Genomic DNA, 22,609 nt, shown 5'->3' on the forward strand with positions numbered 1-22,609 from the left:
TTCTTCCCTCTGTGATCCAGTACATAAAGATATAAATCAAAATCAAATTACACAAGAGAGGAAAGAAAAAAAAACACCAAAACCCTTTTCTTCCCGAACATAGCAACGTAACTCACAGAATTAAAAGACCAAAATTTTAAACCATACATACCATAAGCATAACACAGAACCATTTTTATCACCTCCCCGCCATCCTGTCCCTTCCCCCAAACTCAGACCACCACAGTTTGAGTTTAAAAGTCATTACACCAGATTGCCAGGTTCTACCACGCCCCCTTTGACCGATTCTTATCAGTCACATCACCTTCAAAGAGAATCAAGCAAGAATCAGCTTTGTTGCAGAGAATAAATCAAAATCAAATTACACAAGACGAGAGAAAAGAAAAGAGAGAAAAACATTTTTTAAAAAATAAAATAAAACACCCAAACCCTTTTCTTCCCGAATGTCACAACTTAACTCACAGAATTAAAAGATTGAAATTTTAAACAAGACAAAGCAGAACACAGATCCATTTTTCTCTCCTCCCCGCCACTCCATCCCTTCCCTCAAACTCAGCTCACCATAGTTAGAATTTAAGAGTCCTTAAGCCAGATTATTGTCTTTCATGAAAGTAACCACCTCTTCCGGAGAATTAAAGTACAACTCCCAGTTCTCGTAGGTCACCCAAAGGCGCGCCGGGTATAACAGTCCAAATTTAATGTCTGTCTCAAACAGGGCCGCCTTAACTTTGTTGAAACTTGCTCTCCTCTTTGCAAGTTCTGATCCCCAGTCTTGGTACACCCGGATCTCTGATTCTTCCCACATGTACGTTTCGTCTGCCTGGCCCACTTCATGATACGCTCCTTATCGAGGAATCGATGTAGCCTCACCACCATGGCCCTCGGGGGCTCACGACCCTGGGGCTTACGTACCAGCATCCTGTGCGCCCGGTCCACCTCCAGCGGCTTGTCAAACACATCGGCCCCGACCATCTCCCACAACATCTTCCCCACATACGCTCCCGCATCTGATCCCGCCTTCCCCTCTGGCAGCCTGACGATTCGGATATTTTGCCTGCAAGACCAGTTCTCCAAGTCTTCCACTTTATCTAGCAGTCGTCTCTGGCTGTCCTGTAGTATGCTAATTTCCAAAGCCATTGCAGTGGACTCCTCCTCTCGTTCAGTCGCCAGCTCCTGCAACTTTAGAATCTCCAGTCCCTGGGTCGTCATTTTCTCCTCCAATCGGTCAACCACCGCCTTAATCGAGGCTATCATCTGGGTTACATCTTCTGTACACTCCTTGCGATGCCGGGCGAACTTCTCATCCAGGTACTCGACCCATTGCTCCATCGACCAGTGAGCTGGCGTGGACGAGCTTTGTCTCGTTACCACTGAGCTCGATGACCTCTGCTTCTTGTTTTCACTCATCTTTTGGTTTCTCCTTTTTCGATTCTTATTTGGACACAATTCCATAAATTGAGGGTCACCTCCTTTTTCCTCTCCCTTCGATCAACTTATGTCGAGAAATTTTCTGAAAAATACGGCTTAAACACCATTAAAAAAAACACTAAGGGGGAGAGCTGCTGAATGTGCAACCATTTACTCCATGGCCTCCACCGGAAGTCCTAACATGCAGGTCTACCCAGTGTGGGGTGTGGTCGGACACCATAATTGCTGAATATTCAGCATCCACCACCTCCGCCAGCAGCGTTTTGTCCAACACTATGAAGTCTATATGGGAATACACATTGTGCACATGGGAGTAGAATGAAAACTCCTTACTCCTTGGCCTCCTAAATCTCCACTGATCCACCCCCCGCCATGCTCTCCATAAACCTCCGCAGCTCCTTTTCCATAGCTGATACCTTCCCAGACCTGGAACTTGACCGATCCAGCCTTGGATCCAGGACCGTGTTGAAATCTCTCCCCCCCCCCCCCATAATCAGTCGATGTGAATCTAGTTCCGGGATCTTCTCCAGCACCCATCTAACAAACTCAACATTATCCCAGTTTGGGGCATATATATTTACCAATACCATGGCCATTCCCACCAATTTCCCACTAACCATAATATATCTACCCCCCGGGTCCGCCTCGATCTTCCCCGCCTCGAATGCCACCCACTTATTGACCAGGATTGCCACCCCCCTCATTTAAAGTCTAATCCTGAATGGAACCCCTGCCCAACCCATCCCTTCCTTAACCAAATCTGATCCCCCACCTTCAGATCTCCTGTAACATAGCCATGTCTGCCTTCAGTTCCTCAAGTTTGCAAACACACGGGCCCTTTTGACTGGCCCATTCAGTCCCCGAATGTTCCACATGACCAGCCTAGTCGGGGGGCATCCCACCCCCCTCCCCTGTCGATCAACCATAGCCTCTCCTAAGCCAGTCTTCGGCCCATGTCCCACACCTCCCCTGGCCTGTCCTCGGGCAACTACTGTCATCAACCCTCCTCTTCCTTCAACTTGAAAGTCCCATCCCCATCTGCAGTCTAATCCCCCCCCCCCCCCACCCAATCCCCCCCACTCCCCCTTCCCCTCCCATCTCTTCCCCCCCCCCCCCCCCCCCCCAACCACATCGGTCTTCAGCTCACCCCCCACTTTGCTTCCGTTAACTAGCTAGCCTGGCAGCCCTGGCGCCTAGCATCTTACCTCCCACTGGTTTCCCCTTCCCCCGCTCTTAGTGCAAACAGTCGAAACAAAGGCAAGAAGTAAAAACAGACAATCCCTCCCAAGGTCCGAACACAGAGGCCCACCCCCGTCTCCCATAAAAAAACACAGTATACTGGCCTAACCCCAAACAGAAACGGAAAGAAACAAGCAAAACCCCTAAAATAAGTCCGAACAACACAAACCCAAAGTTTTTCAAAACGTAGTTCCGCTCTCCTCGGTCAAAGTTCAAGGTCCTCCTTCTCCTGTCAGTCTATTCTTCTTCATAAAATGTGCTGCTGCTTCTGCCGAGTCAAAGTACAACTCCTGGCCCCATAGGTCACCCATAGGCGGGCCGGGTACAGTAGTTTGATTCTTATACAGGGCCGACTTGATCTTATTAAAGCTCGCCCTCCTCTTTGCGAGCTCTGCTCCCCGGTCTTGGTACACCCGGATCTCAACATCTTCCCAGGTGCATCGCCTCGACTGCCTGGCCACCTCATAATGCGTTCCTTGCCCAGGAACTGATGTAATCGTACCACCATCCCCCTCGGCAGCTCATCCACCTCCCAATGGTCGATCAAACGCAGCTTCTCTAACCTCTTTGCCACATATGCACCAGCATCCGATTCTTCAATTACCTCCGGTAGACCCACGATCCGAATGTTCTGCCTCCGATAACTATTTTCGAGGTCCTCCACTTTCTCCAGCAACCTCTTCTGCTGGTCATGCAGCATTCCAATCTCTGCAGCTTGCCCCTCAGCTCCTCCAACCTCTGGATCGCCTATCCCTAGGCTGTCAGTCTCGTCTCCACGCAGTCAACAACCACCTTGATTGAGTCCACCGACCAAGCAAGTTCCTCCGCACTCTCCTTCCGCTGTTGGATGAACTTCTCATTTAAGAAGCTCACCAACTGGTCCATCGACCACTGAGCTGACGGGGTCCGACCCTGTTCATCCACCATCTCAACGCGTGTTGTCCGCTCCTCATTCGCCACCACCTCCTGGTTCGTTCTTTTCCGATTACTACTGGACCACGGCTCCATAAACTAGGCCACAAAAAGACCACCCTGAGCGGGAGCTGCCAAATGTGCGACCGCTCACTCCATGGTCGCCATCGGAAATCCGCCCCTGCAATTCCTTCCTCGCCACCAGAAGCTCCCTGTTCGGGGGCACCGAATACCTGCAGTCTACCTCCACAATACCCTCCAGCAACCACTGCCTCTCCTCCCTCTCCATATGGGCCTTGCTATCACAGCTATCACCCCCACTTTCCAACAGCACAGATATTCCAACATATACATGGGTGGACGACATTAGTGCACAGGCTTCTGGGGCACAATCTGTTGAGCATCACACAGCTGATGATGCACATCGGGTGGAGGCAGGAACATCCAGGGAAGACAGCAGTCAGAGGTTTGCGACTCAGCTCAGTCCCAGTCAGATGCCAAGCCTCTGGAGAAGGTTCACTCAGAGATTATGCAGACAATAGGACAGAGTCGTGACATTCAAGAGAGGATATCAGCAACATTCCAGTTTGTGCATAGCCGATTGGATGAGTCCCAAAGTTCTTCGATCATGGGAGATGTTGCCGACCATGAATGGCACCGAGGTCAACACTGCTAAGGTGGTGATCGTAGCGGTAAATCTGGAGCATGATGTCTGCATCTTGAGTGGTGGTGTCCAAGGCATGGTTCAATCTGTAACATTGCTGAGGGCCGCAATATCATGTCCCAGTCACTGAGCTGGACAGTGCCGAGGCATTCCAGAGCATGGCCCAGTCACATAAGAGCATAAGAACTAGGAGCAGGAGTAGGTCATCTGGCCCCTCGAGCCTGCTCCGCCATTCAATGAGATCATGGCTGATCTTTTGTGGACTCAGCTCCACTTTCTGGCCCGAACACCATAACCCTTAATCCCTTTATTCTTCAAAAAACTATTGATCTTTATTTTGAAAACATTTAATGAAGGAGCCTCAACTGCTTCACTGGGCAGGGAATGCCATAGATTCACAGCCCTTTGGGTGAAGAAGTTCTTCCTAAACTCAGTTCTAAATCTACTTCCCCTTATTTTGAGGCTATGCCCCCTAGTTCTGCTTTCACCTGCCAGTGGAAACAACCTGCCCGCATCTATCCTATCCCCTTCATAGTTTTATATGTTTCTATAAGATCCCCCTGCATCTTTCTAAATTCCAACGAGTACAGTCCCAGTCTACTCAACCTCCCCTCATAATCCAACCCCCACAACTCTGGGATTAACCTTGTGAATCTGCTCTGCACACCCTCCAGTGTCAGTACGTCCTTTCTCAGGTAAGGAGACCAAAACTGAACACAATACTCCAGGTGTGGCCTCACTAACACCTTATACAATTGCATCATAACCTCCCTAGTCTTAAACAGTATCCCTCTAGCAATGAAGGGCAAAACTCCATTCACCGCCTTAATCACCTGTTGCACCTGTAAACCAACTTTTTGCGACTCATGCACTAGGACACCCAGGTCCCTCTGCACAGCAGCGTGTTTTAATATTTTATTTAAATAATAATCCCTTTTGCTGTTATTCCTACCAAAATGGATAACCTCACATTTGTCAACATTGTATTCCATCTGCCAGACCCTAGCCCATTCACTTAGCCTATCCAAATCCCTCTGCAGACTTCCAGTATCCTCTGCACTTTTTGCTTTACCATTCATCTTAGTGTCGTCTGCAAACTTGGACACATTGCACTTGGTCCCCAACTCCAAATCACCTATGTAAATTGTGAACAATTGTGGGCCCAACACTGATCTCTGAGGGACACCGCTAGCCACTGATTGCCAATCAGATGAAACACCCACAGAGGAGCATTGCTGAGGGTGTCAACACCATAGTGCAGACAGTGGGGAGCCACCAGGACTGGCAAAGCCAGGTGACTCAAAGGCCTCTGAATTTCGCTCCAGCTGCCCCTCCGTCCAATGGAGACCCCCAAGGTCCTACAAGCACTGTCAGGGAGGAGTAAGCACTGCCCCCCCCCCCCCCCCCCCCCCCCCCCCAACGCTGAGTACTGTGTCAGCAGCTCTAATGCCCTTGAGCTACATGCTGGAAAATGGAAATGGCTACTCGCCTCCCCTCAGCAGCCATTGCAGCAGCTTCATAGTTTTAAAAAGGAGTGCTAAACGATGCCCGTATGATTTCACACTGTGGAACTAGTTAATTCCTGGTAGGCCACTGCATTTGACTTCAATCTCACTAATGAGGCTGAAATGAATGCAAATGACGATTAATGATATGCTCACCATTTTTGAGCGAGATCCAGAACTTGCCATCGGGAGCGAGCCGGGTCAATTGCAAACTGGTACGCACGTGGTGTGGATCTCGATTTTGCCGCCAAGATCTGCGGCGGGCGCAATGTGGTGGTTTAATCACGCTCATTATCAATCAGTTGCTGCTAATTGTTTACTTTTTGCTTTGCAGAACAAATGGCAATACAAACTTCTGTCTGTGATTGTGCATGTGGGCAGTGGAACCTTTGGGCATTATTATGCTTATGTAAGGAACGTTCAAGAAATGGACTGGTACTACTTCAATGATGAACGTGTTCGGAGAGTAAGTACTGGTATAATTAAGATGCAGAGCCAAAATAACAATCCCATCACCCAGATTATAGACCTGTCTAGTTTGCTTGAGGCTGGTTTTTGTACACTATGCCTGACTATTTGAAGTACAGTCTGCCATCAGGTGAACTCCTTCGTAAACCCATTCATTTGTTCTCTGTTTAGTTGCTGACGAGTGTGTAGCTGATAGCATTGTGGTGCAGTGGTTAGCACTGCTGCCTCACGGCGCTGAGGACCCGGTTCGATCCCGGCCCCAGGTCACTATCCGTGTGGAGTTTGCACATTCTTCCCGTGTCTGCGTGGGTCTCATTCCCACAACCCAAAAAGATGTGCAGGGTAGGTTGATTGGCCACGCTAAATTGCCCCTTAATTGGAAAAAAATAGTTGGGTACTCTAAATTTATATTAAACAAATAGTATGTAGCTGACACCATAAGAGCTGTGTTTCAGTGAGCTAGAGAGAGAGAGAGTGGATACAGACAGGTTGACATGTTTGTTGACTTGCTGTGCAGATGCAAACTGCTATTTCAAGTTTGGAGAATAGATCAAAAGTCCAACGATAATTTGTGAAGACAAAAACAAAGAGGGAACAGTGGAATGGAGGGGCAAGGGATTGTCTTTCACGGGGATTAGGCGAAGCAATGGTGGCAAATGTAACAGCCAGTCTTGTGAGGCAGATAATTTATTAATATACCATAGCCTGAATTTTCCAGCTGGGAAGTGCTTGGTGTCCGCCATCCTGGGAGTTGGCGGGGAATGCAACCTTTGACTCCAGCAGGCAAGCTGCCATTTTATGCTCATATGTGGATTGATTGGCAGCAGGGTAGACTTCCATCTGCCCTTGGACAGATGGCCCACCTTTTGAGGGGCTGTCGGCCACTCTGATTTTCTGACAGCTTTTAGGCCCTCTCAGCACAGCATTGCAGTGGCCGAAAGAGGTACTGCAGCACCATGCCTGCGCCCGAGTCCTGGGACTGCAATTCAGTAAGTAGCAGGGGTGGTAAAATGGGGGATGTCCTGGAAGGGTTTGGGAGGGGTGATCTTGGGATGGTGGAGAGGGAGGGCCAGAGCTCCCAAGTCCCGGAGAGGGGAGGACATCCCAAATCTGAAGGGGCCTTCAGATTGAGGTGCGCCCACTCCCCCCCCCCCCCCCCCACATTTCTTGCCAGGATTGAGAAAGTTCACTTTTTCTTTTTGGTACCCTTATCTAACTGGCACCCACCAGCCTATAAATTGTAGAATGGTGGAAAAGGCCCTTTAGTAGCCGTTAAATGGCACTCAGAGGCCTTAATAGTGGCATGGAGAGGCTTTCTGTCCAAGGACCCTACTGTGAAATAGCATCTGGGTTGGGGCGGGCGGAATTCCGGAAGTAATCCAGTCCATGCAATTCTATGCTACCCCCAACCCTCCCCTCCTGGCTTGGAACCTGCCTGGCGGAAGAGTAAAATTCACGCCCAAGTTATTTCAGCTAAAAGAATAAAATATAGTTTTCTTAGATACTTTTTCCTCCAATTTGTTCATTTTAATGTACAGGAAGAAGTCTTACAGCACCAGATTAAAGCCCAACAGGTTTGTTTCAAATTACTAGCTTTCAGAGCACTGCTCCTTCCTCGGGTGAATGAAGAGGTGGGCTCCAGAAACATATATATAGACAAAGCCAAAGATGCAAGATAATACTTTGAATGCGAGTTTTTGCCAGTAATTAAGTCTTTACAGGTCCAGATGGAGCAACTGGAGAGAGGGGTAATGACAGGTTAAAGAGGTGTGAATTGTCTCAAGCCAGGACAGTTGGTAGGATTTCACAAGCCCAGGCCAGATGTGGGGGGTGAATGTAATGCGACATGAAATCAAGGTCCCGGTTGAGGCCGTACTCATCTGTGCGGAGTTTGGCTATAAGTTTCTGCTCAGCGATTCTGCATTGTCGCGCGTCCTGAAGGCCACCTTGGAGAACCCGAAGATCAGAGGCTGAATGCCCTTGACTGATGAAATGTTCCCCGACTGGAAAGGAATTTTCCTGCTTGAATGTTTTCTTCCAGTCGGGGAACACTTCAGCAGTCAAGGGCATTCAGCCTCTGATCTTCGGGTAAGCGTTCTCCAAGGTGGCCTTTAGGACGCGCAACGGCGCAGAATCGCAGAGCAGAAACTTATAGCCAAGTTCCACACATGAGTACGGCCTCAACCGGGACCTTGGATTCATGTCGCATTACGTTCACACACCCCCACCACCTGGCTTGGACTTGCGAAATCCTACCAACTGTCCTGGTTTGAGACAATTCACACCTCTTTAACCTGTGATTATCCACCTCTCCAGTTGCTCTGTCTGGACCTGTAAAGACTTAATTACCTGCAAAGCCTCGCATTCAAAGTATCGTCTTGCATCTTTGACTTTGTCTATATATATGTTTCTGGAACCCATCTCTTCATTCACCTGAGGAAGGAGCAGTGCTCCGAAAGCTAGTGATTCAAAATGGAGACATGGAGGAATTCATCAGGCGAATGAGGCTCCTGGAGTTCTTCCACAGGCCCCAAGAGGCTGACAGCGAACCCAATGAAACAATCAATGAACCGGAACAGCAGACCGAGAGATCTGCGGTGTGGCAACTGAAGAGAAAAAAGTCGAATTGGACACCTCCGGAAGGCCGCTGCCCTAGACTCGACATGGATGCTCAAGCCGTCAGGAGTCGCATCAATGCCAGATTCATCGGTTGCATTCACAAGACAGCCCTGAACGTCACCAAGCACAATTCAATGCCATCCGCGCTCTCCAAGACCAACCGCAACATGGTCATCAAACCAGCAGTCAAAGGAGGGGCCACCGTCATACTGAACAGAACGCACTACTGCAAAGAAGTGTACCGACAACTCAACAACCAGGAACACTACAGACAGTTACCCGCAGATCCGACCAAGGAACACACCCGCCAACTCAACAGACTGATCAAAACCTTGGATCCAGACCTCCAGAACACCCTACGTCCTCTCATCCCACGTACTCCCCACATTGGAGATCTCTGCTGCTTCCCAAAAATACACAAGGCCAACAGACCAGGCCGTCCTATCGTATCAGGCAATGGGGCCCTGTGTTAGAACCTCTCTGGCTACATCGAGGGCATCTTAAAACCCTTCGTACAAGGAACACCCAGCTTCTGTCACGATACAACAGACTTCGGACAAAAACTCAGCACCCATGGACCAGTTGAACCAGGAACATTCATCGTCACAATGAATGTCTCTGCACCAGGATCCCTCATGACGATGGCATTGCTGCAACAGCCTCAGTACTCAACACCGATAACTGCCAATCTCCAGACGCAATTCTGGAACTCATCCACTTAATTCTGGATCACAATGTCTTCACCTTTGACAACAAGTTCTTCATCCAGACACGGAACAGCCATGGGGACCACATTCGCACCTCAATATGCCAACATCTTCATGCACATGTTTGAACAAGATCTCCTCACCGCACAGGACCTTCAACTGACGTTATACACCAGATACATCGATGACATTTTTTTCCTTTGGACCACGGTGAAGAATCACTGAAACGACGACACTGTGACATCAATAGGTTCCATCCCACCATCAGACTCACCATGGACTGCTCCCCAGAATCGTTTGCGTTCTTAGACACTCTCATCTCCAACAAGGACGGTCACCTCAGCACTTCGCTTTATCGCAAGCCCACGGATAACCTCAAGATGCTCCAGCTTCCACCCTAAACACATTAAAGAAGCCATCCCCTATGAACAAGCCCTCCGTATACACAGGATCTGGTCAGACGAGGAGGAACGTAACAGACATCTACAGACGCTGAAAGATGCCCTCGTACGAATGAGATATGGCGCTCGACTCATCGATTGACAGTTCCAACGCACCACAGCAAAACTCCGCACAGACCTCCTCAGAAGACAAACGCAGGACACAACCGACAGTACCCTTCGTAGTCCAATACTTCCCCGGAGCAGAGAAACTACGACATCTTCTTCACAACTACACAACCTTCAACACGTCATCGATGAAGACGAATATCTTGCCAAGGTCATCCCCACACCCCCACAACGTGCCTTCAAACAACCGTGCAATCTCAAACAGACCATTGTTTGCAGCAAACTACCCAGCCATCAGAAAAGCGACCACGACACCACACAACCCTGCCATGGCAATCTCTGCAAGATGTGCCAGATCATCGACATGGGCACCACCATTACACATGAGAACACCACCCACCAGGTACATGGTATATACTCGTGCGACTCTGCCAATGTTGTCTACCTCATACACTGCAGGAAAGGATGTCCTGAAGCGTGGTACATTGGCGAGACCATGCAGACGCAGTGACAACGAATGAACGGACATCACGTGACAATTGCCAGGCAGGAATGTTCCCTTCCAGTCGGGGAACACTTCGGCAGTCAAGGGCATTCAGCCTCTGATCTTCGGGTAAGCGTTCTCCAAGGCAGCCTTCAGGATGCGCGGCAATGCAGAATCGCCGAGCAGAAACTTATAGTCAAGTTCCGCACACATGAGTGCGACCTCAACCGGGACCTGGGATTCATGTTGCATTACATTCGCCCCCCACTATCTGGCCTGGGCTTGCAAAATCCTACCAGCTGTCCTAGCTTGAGACAATTCACACCTTTTTCACCTGTGATTATCTCTCTCTCCAGTTGCTCTGTCTGGACCTGTAAATACTCACATTCAAAGTACCGTCTTACATCTTTGATTTTATCTGTATATATGTTTCTGGAACCCACCTCTTCATTCACCTGAGGAAGGAGCTGTGCTCCGAAAGCTAGTGATTCGAAGCAAACCTGTTGGACTTTAACCTGATGTTGTCATACTTCTTACTGTGCTCACCCCAGTCCAACTCCGGCATCTCCACATCATTTTAATGTGCACTGTCAAAACTACACATCTTTATTCATCTTCATCTTTTAACTTGAAATCATCACTATTATGGTTATTTAAAAACTCTGACAACATCCTATATTGTTCTTCACCTGTGTAGGTGTGAATCATGATTTTATTGGTTTTCGTTATGAGTTTCTGCTGATGGCCTCCAATAGGTAATGGTGGCACAGGTGCGGATCTATTTTGTTCCACATCTGCTGCAAAAGGGTATAACATAACTAGAAGCCATGGAATATATTCCCAATGTAGCCAAGTGGGGTTTCAGCTCCAGAACAGTCTTTTCACTGTGTGGCCTCAGCCCCAGGACAATCTCTCCTCGGACAGACTTGTAACTCTTACTCCAGCACAATCTTTCCCTTCTCTAGTCTAGATAGGCTAAAGAAGCGTTTACCTACCTTGAAATCATTGATGAGGTGAAGTTCTCCAAGTGTATCTCACTTATCTGCGGTCGGAAAAGGGCGGCACAGTAGTGAAGTGGTTAGCACTGCAGCCTCACGGTGCCAGGGACCCGGGTTCGATCCTGTGTGTGTGGAGTTTGCACATTCTCCCCGTATCTGAGTGGGTTTCACTCCCACAACCCAAGGAAGTGCAAGTAGGTGGATTGGCCACGCTAAATTGTTCCTTAATTGGAAAAATGAAAATATATATATATGGTCGGGAAACAGACCGTTCTAGTTATCTGCTGGCATGGGGCACTATGGAGGGAGACCACAATTCTGCTGAGTTGGTCTTTTCATGCGCATTCATGAGATGAAAATGAATGATTCCTGACATAGATTAATCTGAAAATCTTTAACCCACCATGAAACTTGGGAGAACAAAATGCCACGCCTACCTCCTGCCGTCGGCAATCTGGCTTACGATCTCTCCACATTTTGTGCCCCTGCCCGCCATGATTCTCCATGCCGATAGAAGTGGAAAATTCCATCCAATTACTTTTCTGCATTACATATAACCATTTTATATTCTGTCACAATAGACGTAAGAGTACCATGACAATTTAAAATGCATTGCATTGCCCAAGGAATAAGGAAGTCAACGTGAACATTTCAAGGCCTCTCAAATGAATGGGTTAACTTGCTGTAATGCTGTTCTTCCTGGATTTTCAGATTGTGAAAGTTAATTTAAATTATGAATATTGTTTATCTCTGCTCTCATAGGCAACATGGAAAGATGTTGAAAATACATTTGGATCATCCAGCAGCTCCTCACGTCTTTGGTATAAATTTGAAATGTAAGATTACTGCAATACATCCGTTAACTTTGGGCGCGATTCAACAACTGCACTGCGCTGGGAAAGCAGCTCGCTGCAGTGCAGCGTGGCCGTTGAAAGCTGGGAGACTCTGCTCCCAGGATCTACCTGGCTCGCAACGTCTCGCAAGATTCAACTTTTTTAAAATCTGTAAATTAGAGTGAGGCAATAAACCTAATTCTAATGTGCAGCTTCCCAAGGTACCGGAGGCTTGGGGATTCAACCTCTTTACCTCAGAGACTTCAGGCAAGCGCCGGTCAGTACTGGTCTCCACAAACGGGGACCAGACGGAGCGTCACTCATGGGGGTTCCAAGGGGATCAGACGGCCCCAGCTGCATGCTCTTTGGGCAGGGTGTTGCCCTGGCACTGATGGTGCCATCTGGGCACCCTGGCAGTGCCACCTTGGTGCCAGCCTAGCACTGCAAAGGCACCCAGGTGGCACTGCCAGCTGGCATGGGCACTGCCAGGATGCCATGTTGGCATTGCCAAGGTTCCAAGCTGGCATTTTCTGCATGCCCACGATCAAACCAGGGTTGCCCGGTGTGGATGTTGGGGCAGGGGCTGTGTACTGGGGACCTTTCCATATGGCATTCGGGTTGGGAGGAAGATCAGGGATTGTTTTGGGCACCTCCGAGTTCGGGACACCGTTTAAAAATGGTATCCCAATCTCTCGCTACAATGTGGAGCTCCAGCTACCGGATCTTTCCCACCATACAAAATGGGGCTATGTGCGGCCTCGGCTGCGTGTTTCCCTGGTCTGACCCCTTCAATAGCTCTGTGTTTCTCGGCACGACGAATGCTGGGAAACACGCACCTAAACGCGCTCGCTGGGGGACTTTGTTCCATTTTGGGAGAATCACACCTTTTGTTTAATGTATTGGGGGATTAATGCCGAACTTAATTGTAATACTAAATTGATCACTTTTCAGATTTTTCTGGGCAAGGATGTATCCTGACATCCCAGATGCCACCTGGGCACCTTGGCAATGCCACCTGGGCACCCTATCAGTACCTGGGTGGCACTGCCAGGGTGTTAGGTTGGCAGTGCCAGGGTGTCCAGGTGGCATCTGGGGTGTCAGGATACCTCCCTGCCCAGAGCCCGATCAGCCAGGGGCCCCCGATTGCCTGGTGCCAGTCCATGTTTGGTTCACGTTGATGGAGACCAATGTCAAACGTGCTCGCTCGTGGTCTCCGAGGCACGGGGGTTAGATACCTAATGGATCATTTAAATATGCTGATCTAGGTCTCGCGCAGCAAGGACGAGGCTTGGTTGAATGTCGTGAGATGTCTCAAGTTTTGCAAATTACGAGATTCAACGGCCCCATCGCATCACCAAGTCAGCCGCGAGCAGGCTGGTAAATCATGCCCACTGTTTATATTAAACTGACATTTCAAAATAACTTAGTAATTAGGCTGCAGCTGTTTTATAATTAGCCCCTTAAGCTGCTAGATCGAATTTCATTGATTATTATTTACTCATTTTTGTTGCAACAATTAAACTTGGTAATTTAAACCTATTGAAAGAGGTCTACGGCACAATTCTACCAATGCACCGGGTGCACCATGTGAATCACAGGAGAGACCCAAATCGGGCTTTGCGCTGGGTGCAAAAACCTGCGCGAGCCACTCGACTCTTGGCGCCTGGCACGATCTGGATCACGCTGTCATTGGGCATGATCCATTCATTTAAATATGCAAGGCCACCTGGGCGCCCGGGAGTCACTGGCCGCACCAGTGAGGTTTAAATCGAGCATCAATTATTGCTGGTCTCCACAAGCGAAGACTAGGCGAGATGGCCAGCCGGGATTCTCAGAAACCATTGGAGTCCCCCGGGTAGTCAGGGACAGGGCAGGGCAGTCCCCCTGGCACACTGGCAATGAGAACTAGGCACCCTGGCAGTGTTGCCAGGCTGCCCTGTTGGCGGTGCCAGTGGAGGTAATGCATTTTGAAAGGTCTAATGCAGGTAGGAAATATACAGTGAATGGTAGAACTCTCAAGAGTATTGAAAGTCAGAGAGATCTAGGTGTACAGGTCCACTGTTCACTGAAAGGGGCAACATAAGTGGAGAAGGTAGTCAAAAAGGCATACGGCATGCTTGCCTTCATTGGCCGGGGCATTGAGTATAAGAATTGGCAAGTCATGTTGCAGCTATATAGAACCTTAGTTAGGCCACACTTGGAGTACAGTGTTCAATTCTGGTCGCCACACTACCAGAAGGATGTGGAGACTATAGAGAGGGTGCAGAAGAGATTTGCCAGGATGTTGCCTGGTATGGAGGGTATTAGCTATGAGGAGCGGTTGAATAAACTTGGTTTGTTCTCACTGGAACGACGGAGGTTGGGGGGGTGACCTGATAGAGATCTACAAAATTATGAGGTGCATAGACAGAGTGGATAGAGGCTTTTCCCCAGGGTAGAGGGGTCAATTACTAGGTGGCATAGGTTTAAGGTGCGAGGGGCAAGGTTTAGAGGAGATGTACGAGGCAAGTTTTTTTACACAGGGTAGTGGGTGCCTGGAACTCGCTACCGGAGGAGGTGGTGGAAGCAGGGACAATAGTGACATTTAAGGGGCATCTTGACAAATACATGAATAGGATGGGAATAGAGGGTTACGGACCCAGGAAGTGTATAAGAGTTTAGTTTAGATGGGCAGCATGGTCGGCACGTGCCTGGAGGGCCGAAGGGCCTGTTCCTGTGCTCTACATTTATTTGTTCTTTGAATTGCCCAGGTGCCAGGCTTGCAATGTCATGGTGCCCAGTTGTCAGATTGGCACTGCCAAATGTCGCTACCTGAGGGGGTTATGAAGAGTGGGGGGATTGAAGGGGGTGTATGAAGGGTCATCATACAAGGGCCTCATAAAGGTTGGGAGGATAAAGAGGGGATCCTGAAAAGGTGGGGGCCTGAAGAGCAGGGGCCTCAGCGACCGTAGTGGTGTCCCCATTTGCCCATATCTGCGAGGGGTGGCATTGCCCATGGGTGAGGATTGTGAGGTGCCCTCAAGCTCACTTAAGCGATCAGGACACCCTTTCAAAATGAAAAAGGGACTGATTTTACGCATTTTGGGTGCATAGAGCAGGGTCTTTGTCAACACCGAGAACGACACCACTATCAAACGGGGCTCCTGATTATTTTGGCCTTGGTTGGGAACGCACCTAGGCTGCAGTTGCCTCACATCCTGTACTGGAGCTCCGGTCTCTTGACCTCCCTCGGACACCGCACTGTGGCCTCCAGACCCCCCACCCCACTGCCCCAACTTACCTCTTGGGGGGTAAGGGCAACCTGGCGCACAGGTACCTTGGTACTGCCAGTCTGGTACCCTGCCAGAGTGCCACTGCCAGGGTAACAGGGCCAAGGTGTCAGGGTAACAGTGCAAGGTTTCTGGGAGCCAACGGGAGTGCAGGGTATTGCCCTGCGTAAGCCCGACCATCCAGTGTCGTCCGATAGCCCGAAAGAGATCTCCCAGCTGCTTTTATGCCTGGTCCAAATTTGTGTGAATCAGTGCTAAATGGCGCCCTGGTGAGGTCTCCCAGGCATGAGTGTTCATTCCTGGCCTCAGGTGAATCCAGCGTAGACCTATTTAAAAGATCCTAATGGCTCACTTAAATATGTTAATCTGGATCTCATCAGCAAGGGCAAGATTCAGATTGCGACGTCTCACATGATCTCATTAGATCTTGAGAGACATTTCGAGAATCGAGAGGCCTCTCGTGAAATTTAATGGCCTCATTGCGCCATCGAGTTGGGCGCGATGAGGCCATTCGATCATGCCCACAATGTGAGTTAGACCGGGAAGAAACTCCCCAAGGCCCAAAAAACGACTAAGTGTGGGTGACTACCGTCTGGATCGCACCCACAAAGGTAGTGGGAAAACACCCTGCCAAACACGCCCAAAATTACATTTAGACATTTTCTGATTGAATCGCAGCTCTAATGTTGCAATAACTTATTGCTTTTTGAAGATTGTAAGAGAAATAACTGAGGACTTTGATAATCCCTGTATCTGAAATAGTTAACTGAAAGGATGCCAGTATGATGCCACCATGATGCCACATCTGCTCCTCATGCCCCCCCCCCCCCCCCCATCAGCATTCTGCGTAGACCTCTCCCTCCATGACACCCTGGTCCATTTCGCCATTGTGCCCAACTCTCTATCCCCTTCCCAGAGTGCCTTCCCTTGCAATCACAGAAGGTGCAACATCTGCCCCTTTACCTTCTCACCATTCAAGGCCCCAAATGCTCCCTTCAGGTTAAGCAGCATTTCACTTGCACTTCCTCCACATTTTGTCTAATGTATCGCTGCTCCCAATGTGGTCTCCTCTACATTGGGGAGATTAAACACAGTCTGAGTGACCGCTTTACGCAACACATTCGCTCAGTCCGCAAGCATGACCCAAACCTTCCTGTTGCTTGCCATTTTAACTCAGCACCTTTCTCATGCCCACTTGTCTGTCCTTCGCCTGCTGCAATGTTTCAGTGAAGCCCACGCAAGCTGGAAGAGCAGCATTTCATCTTCCAGCTGGGCATGTTGCAGCCCTCGGGACTCGCTGTTGAGTTCGGCAACTTTAGATTGTGACCTTTCTCCTCCATCTTAAACCCCTTTTGTTTTAATCATACATCTATCGATTCAGTGCAACCTCACACTCCCATTACCACACTAGGTCATCTGACTTTTGTTCTTAAAGTTGCTACTTTTGTTGCAATCTTTGACAGCTCTAACACATTCTCTCTCCCTTCAGTTCTGAAAAAAGTCAAGGAAATCAAAATGTTAACTCTGTTTCTGTCCTGATAGATGCCATCAGACCTGCTGAGCTTTTCTGGTATCCTCTGCTCTTGCTTCAGATTCTGGCGCCTGCAGTATTTTGCTTATTTAACTGACAGGTCACTCTGTTCATTGTCCAGGATGTGTTGCTGAAAACCTACCCACGTATCAAAGTTGGTGAAGGTGTTGTCAAGGTATAGAAGGTTAAATATGAGGGTGATCACAGGCCAAAAATTCTTGAGGAAGGGTAGAACAGATCTACAAATGTGGCGATATATGTAGTACACCCTTACACAAATAGTTTCAATGAAAGAATATGTAGTAAGTACAATTTAATCTTTCAGACTAGTCATATGCTAAATTAGCCTTGCTTTGGGGATGAAATTTATTTTCAGATTGTAAAGGTCCAGGCTCCTGGTACTAATGATCAGATCAATTTTGTTACACACGTCTTCCCCAGTGTTGATGTGGGTATGGTGGACTTCATATGGTTTAGTGCCAATATTGGCATTTGGAAACTAGCCTCTAACTGTTGGCCGATACATTTGGAACAACCAGGTTGGAAATGCTCACATGTATGTTTTATCCCCAAAACCCACTCATTTCATCAGGTGCCAGTTGCAGCTTCTCATTGCCAGCACAGGGTGGAGTGGTAAGATTGGTGGTAAGATTGCTAAACTGACACTAGTGCTGTTTCAACCTCCCACCAGCAGAGAACGCTGACTCCACATCTGAATGAAGCTTTATAATACCCCTGTATTGGTTATGACTGCATGTAAATATGTGTGATTGCTATGTGATAGCTAAGTTTAACAATTTTCATTCTATTTTGTAGGCAAACCGCTTATCTTCTCTTTTATAAGAGGATGGACTGATCATTTCAGGTTAGTCGTTCATTATTTATTGAAATATCCATGATAAGTGCACAAAATAAATATTGGTTTCAATGCCATTTCAAAAAGATTTTCATTGAGTAAAAGCGTGAAAGCCCAATACTGAACAAGACTATGGTGCTGCAGAATTAAAGTTTTCTCTGACAAAACCTTAGTGAGATGAAAGATCATTTTTTCACACCACCTCCTGCAGCTGCACACGTTTGGACTCCTCCAACTGCACTTGCAGGTGCTGGATGCTCGTCGACAACAACTCATGTAGTCCCTGGATCTGCGGCTGCTTTATGCGACTGATGTTAGGCTAACAGATCTGTGGTTCCTTGTTTTCTCTCCCTTTTTTAAATTGTGGGGTTACTTCAGAATTTTAAACGATGACTACCAATACATCTACACATATCTACAACCACCCATTTCAACATCATGTAGATCATCAGGCCCAGAGGATTTGTCTACTTCAAATCTCATTACTTTTTCGAGTACTTTTTCTTTTTCCAAATAATAATGTTTTGAAGTTCCTCGCTTACACTTAATTCTCCATTATTTCTGGGAAGGTTTTAGTATTTTCCTCCAGGAAGGCATACACAAAGTATTTGTTTAGTTTCTCAGTAATTTCTCCAATAAACGTCTAGCAGTGGAATTTAAGATATAATGTAAGTAGACAATTGGTCATTTTTTTGCACTGTAGTACGAGAGGTGTGATGGGACCGTTACATTAATATTGGCAGCCTCTCTGGTTAATTATTATTTTGCAAGACAGTTATTGTATCTGTCCAATTCAGATACTTTCCACCAGTTCACTTACTCAAAGGTTTTACCTAGGTGTCATGTGACAGTACCTTTAAGAAATGGGTATTTATAAATGGGGGTGTATATGTAGTGAGAGTACCTTTAAGAAATGGTGTTTACTACTGCAGTGATGTCAGAGGGTGGGTGGAGCTGGGCTGTCTGTCAGCTTTTTACTTCCGTTTTAGGCTGTTTGCTGCAGGGCGTGTTTTCACAGTAACTTCATTTGAAGCCTATTTGTGACAATAAGCGATTTTCATTCATTTTCATTTCATTTCACTTTTTCATTTCAGGGAGCTGAAATCGAAAGCAATTATCCAGCGACAGCGGTGTTATTTAACAGTCAAGAATCAGCAGCCAGAACAAGAGAAGTTTTTTTTAAAAATCAGAAACAACAGGTTCTGAAAGCTGAATAAAACTTATTTATGTCCAGTCATTGCAGCTACAGTTGCAAAACATTTGAGTACCCCCCACCCACAGCCAGTAATTGCTTTCAATTTCAACTCCCTCTCCAGAATCCCGCCTCAACCCAGTTTCCTGAAACCATCTTGGGACATATCTGTCTTGTAAAAAATAATCTTCAATCCAGTGCACCTCATTGCTGTAACTGACCTCAAACCTCATGATTTTGGTGGGCTTTTTGATCCATGAGGCTGTTGGGGTACTCCCCAGGGCCTCCACGATTCTCCACCTCCGATGGGCTGAGTTCCCGACAGCGTGGTTCACTTGTGCTTTAAAAATCATGAAACCGGCGTTGTGGCTGATGAGTGAGAGAGGGGGTACAGAAGATGCCCAACATCGTCATAGTTTGCTGACAATTGTGCCACTGGCCGGAGGACTTCTGCCTTGGCCTTGGGGAGTAGCGGAGGGTGGCCAGGAAGTACGCTATGGATGGGCACGGAACATCGTTGTCGCAGCCGGAAAGGTGGCCATGCCGCTGCGCACGCCACTGTGAACAGGGCCACGGGTTGTATGGATGCCCCCGCAGGCCACCCCCTCTGAACCCAGCCAACCCATGAGCTATATGGGTGTGCTTCAGCACAACCAGTGCCATCTTGTTGGCTGGGATGAGTGTGTGTGAGGATTGTAATGTGTATTTGTGGCTGCTGCTTGTCAGCCTCCCGATTGTCAATCACGGACCCGGCGAATCCGGCACCGTTTTCAATTGGAATCGATTGTGTTCCACGTGGCGCCGATGCTAGCCCCTCAACAGTCGCTGAATCAGTCGAGATTCGTCGCCAGTTTTGCTGTCGTGAAAGTTCACGAATCCTGCTCCACGTGAACATGTGGCGCTGGATTCTCCGATTTTGAAGGCTATGGCTGGAGAGTGTGTCTAGTTCAATGATGAAAAAGTCGGAGAGACCCCAGCACCGATCCTCCACGCCACGTAAAACACACGGGCTTTATGAAATAAATGGCCGGAGAATTACAGGTTCCGTGGCCGCGCTTGCGCATGGTGAAGACCTGCGGTGGTTGCGCTGTACAACATGGCGCCGGATGCGCGCAGACCCGACCTGCAAGATAGTGCTCCCCTGGAGCCCTCGCCGAAGCCTCCCCTGGCCAGCGGCACGGTTCCCACTCCCCCACACCGACTGTGGCAGCGCTGGACACAGTCCGTAGCCGCCTGCCAGGTTCACGAATACTGAGAGCACAAGTGAACCGCGCCATTGTGAACTCGGCCCATCGGGGGAGGACCTTCAGGTAACGTCCTGAGGCCGCCCCAATGCCATGTGGCGTACTCCCCTTTTGGAGGGGGCAGAGCATCGAAAACGAGCACTGCCCCTGATTGTCGTAAAAAGGGATTCTCCGCCCGACTGCCGATTACAAAATCGGCGTCGGCAAGCAGTCTCATTCCAGCCCCTTAATTTCATGTTGCAACCTTGATTTCTTGCGTAGTTTAGAAATATTAATGTATTGGGGTATTGACTCTCATTTTCTTTCACTGCAGGAATGCAGACATTGGCTGTCCATCCATCTGTGAATCAGCACCCTTCTTCATCTTCCTTTGCATTATGCTTCATAGTTTTACAATAGATTTTCAGTCCTTATGTTCAATAAAATGTTTTTCTGACTTGTAGACATTAATATATTCCATTAATTCATTAATGTGATGTTGCAAATAAGAAAATAGTTCAAATCAAATCTGAATGCTGAACAAATTATGAAAGGTTTTCTAATTGTGAAGCAATGGTTCATTAAAAATAGTTTTGGGTTAAGCAAAAAGATGAGAAAATGCCAGTGAAACAATTCAGAGCAAGCTCATTCTCAAATCCACTTTTCCAAATATAAATTGTGAATTTAATTTAACTTGATAAATGTAAAAGGAAAATTCAAAATGTACATGACTTTTACTTGCATTTTAAAATTAAAACAATTCTGGGGTGGCACGGTGGTGCAGTGGTTAGCACTGCTGCCTCACGACACCGAGGACCCAGCCCCGGGTCACTGACCATGTGGAATTTGCACATTCTCCCCGTGTCTGCGTTTGTCTCACCCGTACAACCCAAAATGTGCAGAGTAGGTGGATTGGCCACACTTTATTGCCCCTTAATTGAAACAAAATTGGGTACTTTAAATTTAAATATATATATTTTTTAACCATCCCGAATTGATTAAAGATGGAATAGGATTCAGTGTAAAGAAATGTATTCCTACCAAACAATCGAAAGATTTTCAGATGTTTATGCCTTGTTAGTTTTTTCTCCCTTAATCTTTTTTTTTAAATGTTTTCCTTTTCTGAGTTACCAAGCCAGGGCCCAGAGTGTGGGTCAGGGGCGATCCCCCAATCCAGCTCCCCGCCCGCTCCAAAAAACCAACTCAAATTGAATCCAATTCATGGTCCCCACAAGAGAGACACACCAGATCCGAACCAAAGGCTCAATCTACAGACGCTTGATCTTAGCCAAAAGGCCGAGAAGCGATTCCCTTAATCTTTTAAGTGACATAGCGCATGAAGCGTTCAAATTCTAAACTGGGTTGCAGCAAAATGTCTTTTGATAGGGAATCTGCTGATGGCTCCTGGTCTGCAGTGAGTCTATTGAACCGTAAAAATCTATTGGCTTCAATCTTCTCAGACTAAGGGAAGGAGTCCAAACTGCTGACCTGCTCTACTGTAAACCTTGTTGGAAGGAAGTGCTTGTGTGGACAGTGATGTGGAACTTGGGTCTGATGCCCCACCTCAGCTGTAAATAATCACTGTTTAGCCTAACACATTTTTTTAAATGGCCTATAAGGTGAAAACCGTTATTTAATTAAGGTTTGATCATGGGTCTTCAATGCTACAAAATATTGCTGTTTAGTTATCTTTCGCAGGACGGTATGAAAATATTTTTTTTTGTATTTTTATTAACTATTTCATTATTTTAGATCTCATTAGGATCTGTAAAACGCTTACTTCAAAAAATGTAATCATGAATACTTATGTAAGTCGGTGTTTGTTAAATTTTACTTATGTTTTGTGCTCCGGTGTATTTTTTTGGTGTACTTCTTGCCAGTCATTGAATGCTTCTGTCCTGTCACAGTACCATTACAGCTCTTATCAAAGTCAGAAATAATATGCAGTCACTGTGACTAAAGTAAACTTTCCCTCTTCTTTCTCATGTTTGCACTAATGAGCCTATCAGCAGCAAATTTTGGAGAGAAACAATCTTTTTGACGAGAAGAGCAGCGAACACAAACGGCAGTGAGTTTGGGGACTGGTGTGCTGAGGCTGGGATTCGAGGAACGGGGCCCCGGGAGTTGAGGGTCGGGGAATAAGCCCAGGGAGCAGAAATGCCAGGGCACAAG

The 22,609-nt window shown here is 47.6% G+C and overlaps 1 protein-coding gene across 2 annotated transcripts in view; it reads left to right on the forward strand.

Moving 5' to 3' along the window:
- The window catches only part of LOC140389936 (ubl carboxyl-terminal hydrolase 18-like), a 112,863-nt gene extending 90,460 nt beyond the window's left edge, over positions 1–22,403 (forward strand). For both annotated transcript variants that reach the window (XM_072474596.1, XM_072474595.1), the window contains 4 exons: positions 6,083–6,214; positions 12,296–12,369; positions 17,983–18,031; positions 20,772–22,403. In XM_072474596.1, coding sequence (XP_072330697.1) covers positions 6,083–6,214; positions 12,296–12,369; positions 17,983–18,022 — 246 coding nt within the window. In that variant the 3' untranslated portion in view covers positions 18,023–18,031; positions 20,772–22,403. The remainder of the gene's footprint in view (positions 1–6,082; positions 6,215–12,295; positions 12,370–17,982; positions 18,032–20,771) is intronic.
- Positions 22,404–22,609: the final 206 nt, after the last annotated feature.

Source organism: Scyliorhinus torazame, chromosome 14, assembly GCF_047496885.1.
Source record: "Scyliorhinus torazame isolate Kashiwa2021f chromosome 14, sScyTor2.1, whole genome shotgun sequence".
Classification (NCBI taxonomy): domain Eukaryota; kingdom Metazoa; phylum Chordata; class Chondrichthyes; order Carcharhiniformes; family Scyliorhinidae; genus Scyliorhinus; species Scyliorhinus torazame.